This window comes from Bidens hawaiensis, unplaced genomic scaffold, assembly GCF_021521415.1.
Source record: "Bidens hawaiensis isolate Kalapana, Puna unplaced genomic scaffold, B.hawaiensis_p1.1 tig00040676_1, whole genome shotgun sequence".
NCBI lineage: Eukaryota > Viridiplantae > Streptophyta > Magnoliopsida > Asterales > Asteraceae > Bidens > Bidens hawaiensis.
In genome coordinates, this window is record NW_027497195.1 from 60,155 (window position 1) to 67,080 (window position 6,926).

General features: G+C 32.5%; 1 protein-coding gene across 1 annotated transcript in view; it reads left to right on the forward strand.

Annotated features, from left to right (window-relative positions):
* Positions 1-4,960, forward strand: part of LOC143592304 (uncharacterized) — a 50,991-nt gene extending 46,031 nt beyond the window's left edge. The window contains exons 2-3 of the mRNA XM_077072250.1: positions 4,119-4,228; positions 4,300-4,960. Of these exons, the coding sequence (XP_076928365.1) occupies positions 4,119-4,228; positions 4,300-4,960 (771 nt within the window). The remainder of the gene's footprint in view (positions 1-4,118; positions 4,229-4,299) is intronic.
* Positions 4,961-6,926: the final 1,966 nt, after the last annotated feature.

The window sequence follows — 6,926 nt, forward strand, 5'->3', positions numbered from 1 at the left end:
CTGCTAAACACATTAGCACCACCTAGCTACAAGGGGTTGCCAAGTAGTCTAGGATTTTTATAGATTCAACCAACCGAAAGCGATAAACACATAGACATATAGCATAGAACACCAAATCAAGCAAATATTTAAGTAATGTATACAATCACGTTTGTGGGTTTATGATTCAAGTAAACAAAACATTTAGTTTAATAAATATGAAATGTCACCCCAAAACGAAAGATGGAAAAAGGGGTATGAAAGTACTCACCTCGATTGATGAATTGAGAACTAATTTATGATGGACATATAGAAAGCTTGTGAACAATACGAACGAATCCAACTTGAAACGATAAACACCTTAGGTAAAATAAATAATGTAATATATATTAATGAACTTGAAACCATGATGAAACTATATTGGAAACAATGAACAATAAGGTTTGGTTGTAAATCGTATTACCGATTAATTTGTTAGCGATTAGGGACTCGTACTTAATTGATAATTAGAATAGAAGTAATATTATTTTATTGGGACTTTTAAATAACTAAACCAATATTAAAATAGAAACAAGACGGGTTTTAAATCAAGAGTTCGGTTTTCATAACAATGAATTGATAATAGAGTTTATAATAATATTATTAATAATAAGGATAGAAATGATAATAATGATTTTAGAATAAGTTATATATATATATATATATATATATATATATATATAAGATAATGATGATAATAATAATAATAAAATAATTATTATTAATAATACTAATGTAGTATAATACTAATAATAATAGTTAAAGAATAACTATCTTAATATTAATTAAAATGTTGTTGATAAAAAAATGATAATATTAGTAAATAATATTGATAGTAATAAAGACATCATACTCGATGTTGGTTCGATTTCTAAACGAATTCACAACTAAATATAATAATATTATTGTTAATAAATAAATGATAGAAATATGATCTTTAATAATAATATTAACAACTTTAATATTTATAATAACAATAACATTAACAATAATACTAATACTAATAACAATAATAATAGTAATAATAATAATAAAATAATATTAATAACTTTAAAAATAAGTCTTTTATATTATATATATATATATAATGATAATAATAATAGTAATATATAATGGTAATAATATGAGTTAAACCTAAAATAATAATATAACATTTATATATATTTATTTTTATACATAAATCCAAGACCGATTTTAGATGGTTAGTAACTCGGGTGTATTCCGTCTTAACTAACCAAACCCGATTTGTCTAAGTTTGCCGACAAAACCATTTTTCCCAAATTAAAACAACACCACATCCATCCAACCCGTTTCAAAGTATATAACCAACAATATAACCGATACTAAAACCGATTATTAACAATTAGATCCGAAAATTGATATATGAAAAATTGATAACAAAAACCCAATTTAAATATACCTATTAGGTGATATGAGGTCGTCGGAGAAAGTTTGCCGGAGAACAAAGGTCGTCGGAGTTGATTCCGGCCACCGGAAAATGTAACAGAGAGACGGGAAGAGAGAAAAATACGGAGAGAGTGAGAGATACGAGAAAGAGAGAGGGATACGAGAAAGAAAGAGACGGTGAGATAGAGAGAAAGACATACGACGAGAGATAAAGAGAGAAAGAGGGAGAGACGCAAGAAAGAGAGCCGAGAGGAGGGTTCGGCCGCCGGAAAAACGGCGGAGAGAGGTATGGTGGCTGAGTTGGTGGTGATGTAGTGGAAGGTGGTCCGCCGGAGGTGATGGGGTCGCCGGAATCGCTCGTGCTCGCAGGAAAACGAGGGAGCTGAGAGGGTGGGGGTTCGGTGTGGTGTGGTGATGTTTGTCAGAGGTGGAGGTGGCGGCCGGCAGAGGGTGGCTGCGGCGGCGGCGGCCGGAAAACAAGAGAGAAAGAAGATGACGGAGGCTTGATGTTTAATAAGTTAGGTTTAGGGTTTTTTTTGTATAAATGGGTGGGTATAAATGTTACCCTTTTGGCCCCTCAAGTTCTAATAATGGTTTAAAATGAGTTTAAATATTTCCAAGCTTCTAATAACTTTACAAAACTCAGTTTGAACCCCTAAGTTTTTCTTAACAACACTATATTATGACCAACATCGATTTATTTATAGTTGAGGTCTAAAATAATATTATATAATAAATAAATAAGGTTTTTGGATGTTAAGTCGGACTTATATAATAAAAGTTTACAAAACGAGTACCACTCAAGACTCAAATTTTACGAATGTCACACATACTATTATAAGTTTTAGTTCTATTAAATTCAATATGAATTTGTAAACACAATAAGCAAAACTCACTACACAATATTACGCCAACAATCTATATAGCTCTGTTTATAAATTGTTTAATTCACATTGAGATAATTTAATTATTTACTGATACTACATATTAATTAAGGTAGTTATAAATTTATTTTTTGAAAAATATCAAAAAAGCCTACAAAATAGGCATAAAAATCGTTCTTTCCCATCGTGTGTTTGATGGAAGAAATTATTTTGATCAATTAAGGTAGTTATAAATTATTTTTTTGTGACAACTTTGCCCCTCAAACACTATTACGGAAGGCCATATATAAGACACTTGTGATTTTTTAGTAACTTTTAATCTCATCCCTTGGATGTCTTGATCTAACGGTCTATAATTATTCCATGGCTTCTTAGGAAACATTGTGTTTTTACTTTTTATAATAACCCACCCCTATATATATATATATATATATAGGGTGGGATCAAGAGAGAACTCCTCTTAAAGAGAGAACTAGATAACTCCTTTTAAAACCCTTAATTTTAATATATCAAAGGCTGAAAATAAAAAAAAGAGAAAAAAGAAGAAAAAAAGGGAGATTTTAATAAACAGGGGTATAGTTGTCCCTACTTCCCCTGTTTCATCTCAACTCTTGTTCCCTTCATTCCCGTCAGTTGTCTCTTTTAATCAATCTAGGGTTTCACTTGCAGATCGTCGTTTTGGCTGCACAATCAATTGAATCGACTACGATATCAAGCACATATACTAAGAACTCCATCAGGTAAATGAGTGTGATAGCTAATTTCACACATGCTATGATTCAATTAGGCGTATTAGATGAAAATCATGCCGATAGTTCATGTTTTTGGTTTCCTATAATCAAAGAACAATATAATATAATGCATACATACGAAAGTCAATAGCAATGCGTGTGTGACATCAACTCCTCTATTTTGATATTTAGTCAAATACTACACATATGTACTAAACAAATGATACATTTTATAGCTTTTTATTAGTTATATTGTATATGTGTAGTGTTTAATGTGGTAATGTTAATTACTGTTTTAGTTATATTGCATATATGATTGTTCAATTTTGGTGTGTATCTAATTATTAAAGGCTTAATTTATTGTTTGTTTTTGTATGCCCTCAAACTGTTTGATGAAATGTCTAAATGAGTACGTTTTTGGTAATCACATGTTTGATAGATTATTTTGTACAGAATTATGGTTTGAGACTTCAATCTACTTATTCTTTGGGGTAGAACATATTGAATAAATCTGATTATGGTTAGAGTTGTACATTTTAGTTGCTAGTAACTGAATCATATCGTTGTAAAACTCATTCGTCGATAATTTGATAAGAATATGCAACAACGTAGCAGAGGAGATGCTAGCAACACATCGCCAGAATCCCATCTCAATTAAATCATCATAAACTATAGGTTTTCTTCTAATTCAATTCTTTGTATTTGTTAATTTTAGATGCTCGGTATATATGTTGTTCCCTCAGTTTGATCGACTTTATTAGTTTGATTCTATGAAATATGGTCTAAATTGTGATACGTGCATTAAAATCATGTTAATTTTGAGACGATCCTATAGTAATAATGTATTATATATTACTACCGTGTCATGCAAATTGTAAATGTTTGCTTTAATTTGTAATTAGGCTATGAAAAGCATAAAGCAAATATAAAAAGAATCTATGAGGCTAGAAAACATATATGCATTAATATTCTATAACCTATGTGTAGTGCTAGAGTAGACATATTAAACTAAAATCACATTAAATAATTTGTTTTTTGTTTTGGTATTTTTTAATGTTTAATAGAATAACACATATAGGCGTTACTGGTAAAGTGGGCGTGGAGATTCAAAAACGAGCATGAGAGTATGTGGCGAAAAGTTATTATCAGTCTTCATGGAGAGGTCGCAATAAATGGGCTTTTGTTCCTGTGACAAAGTCTCTAGGTGGAGTTTGGAAATCAATTGTGTATGTACTAAACAAAGTTCGGTTTGATGGCAGAAGGGTTGAGGACCTCTTTTCTTGTAAGCTTGAAGATGGGTCTCGTATTGATTTTTGGAAGGACGTGTGGTTCGGTTCAACTCCTCTGTACAGACGATGGCCGCTCATTTTCTCAGCTGACAGGAACAAAAATGTCACGGTTGCTGCTCGTTTGAAGACAGAAGGCGATCAGACATCGATTAAGGATCTTTGGCAGCTGGGTATGACTTCCGTTGAAGGGATTTCCGAGGTTCAAGATGTGGCTTACATGCTTTCGGACGTTCGAATTACTCAGGTTGTTGACTGCTGTTTGTGGGATCAAAACGCCCACAACGGCTTCTCTGTGGCAGCAGTTAAAACGACTATGCGTCAAAATGCTTATGGGCATCCTGGTCAAGGAATGCGATGGGAAAACTGGGTGCCAATCAAAGTTAATGCGCTAGTTTGGAGGCTGGAAAAAGAGAGAATCCCTGCACGGGTTGAACTGGTAAAAAGGAAATTGAATTTTCCTAGTGTAAATAGTCCGATGTGCAATGTTGGTGAGGAGACAGCCAACCATATTTTTGTTGTGTGTGGTTTTGCTTTCGGTGTTTGGAGCAAGGTGTGGAGTTGGTGCCGCATAGTTCCGGCCTCTAGTAACACTATCGAAGACTTGGCAATATTTCTCCTCGGTGGCAAGTAAAGGTAAAAGGATTGTTCGATGTGTTATTATGGTGACATGTTGGGCTATTTGGAAAGAGCGAAACAAGAAAGTCTTTCACAATTCGGACCTGAAGGTAATTGAGGTTGTGGTGGTAGTAAAAGCCATGTCGTTTTATGGTTAAAGGCTAGATCGAATATAGATAAGATAGATTGGATTGATTGGGTCAAGTACCCCTTGTACATGTAAATGATTTGTTGAGGGGGCCTTAGTTTTGAGGTCTCTCTCGTTTTTTTGAATGAAGTTTAATGTTCAAAAAAAAATATAGATGTTATAATACATATACGCAATACATGTTATATGTTTGTTTAAACATATGCATTAATTAGCTATTACTTGCATATGAGTTATGATGTTTGCATATATGCATTGTTGTTGTATGTTGTATTGCATGCACATATTTATAAGATATTACATGCAAACGAACTGTCTTATTTTACATATATGCAGTGCTAAATATCACTTGCATATGATATATATTGTATTACATTTATGCATTGCTATTATGGGCTTATTTATGGTCACTCGTAATTCTGTTGCGTGCTGGATTTGGAATGAGTTTACTTGGTGGTGGTGTAATAAATAATAGGCATAAAGACAAGTTACTATGGGCTAGAAGTAGTATATTGTTTTTGGGTTACAGCTCGCCACTGTAATTAGTTATTGCATAATTGATATTACAATTAGCTGGATCGCTTCTCTGGTCCTACGGAGGCATGATTGTGGCTTTAGTATGAGGTGGACGACTGCTATTAAGATTTACAGTTGGATTTCTTGTTGGGTTGGGTGTAAAAGTCTGACTAATATGCACAAATTTTTGGCATTGGTGCACATAATTCTAACATGAGTACACAAATTTTTGACTTGAGTAATGATTGTTAAAAGCTTGTTGTTGCTCTGTGTTTAGATCTATTTATTGGGAGTGATGTTGCATTCGTTTAAGTCCTTATGGTAATAAATTCTTCAATTGTTGACAGGAAAATAATAGATGTTGGTTCTGCTTGAAGCCTTGACAATTGATTTGCTTTAATAGCTTTGGTATCCTTACAAGATTTTTATCGAAAATGTTGGATATGAAGCTTGGTAATTGGATGCTGCAGATGGATTGTGTTGGTATTTGCTTGATTTGCAGCCGAATAACGTATTAAAGAATAGGTTTTGCTGCTGCAACATGAAGATTTCAAGTGTTGGTGGCTAAATTTATTATCATTTTGTTTGTGTATTGGTTTGTTATAACTGGTGTGTGTTGATGTCCTTCTTTTGTTTTGGTTATGGTCTTGGTTGGTTGTTTAGCCTTGATGTTTGTTTGGATTTGGGGCATGTTGTCAAATTTTCTTAAGTTAGGGGTGTTTAGGTTGGTAAAGTTTGGTTTTTTTATGATTTTTTTTTGGGTTGGTGAGTGTCATTGAGGAAATGTCCTGAGACTCCCAAGGCCATTATTTTCAATTTTTTATATCTAGTGTAGTTTTTTGCAAGGACCCGTCTCATTTAACAAAAAAAAATGCAAGAAAAACAAAAATGGAAGATCCAACAATGGCACTAGTTAAAAGGATTTGCTTTTTTTGTTGGTTTATCTTCTTATTGTATATGATGGGATTTGTGTATCAGTTATTAGAGCATGTGATGGAATTTGAATATAAATGTTATGGTATATTTACGCGGTGGTGTTAATTGATGTATGAAATCTGTAGCTGATTGTTATGGTTAAAACAAAAATGAGTAAATATTATGCAATGTTAATGTAGTATGTGTATATGTAATGTTGATACATTACATATATGCAACAATGATGTATTATGTATACGCAACACATATCTATGTACTGTTGATGTGTTGAAAATAGTAATGTTAGTGTAATTGTACATGTTTACTTATACAATGTATGTGTAATATGTTTGAACCAAACAATGTAAGAGCAACCAATTCTATTTATCGGTAATCATATATG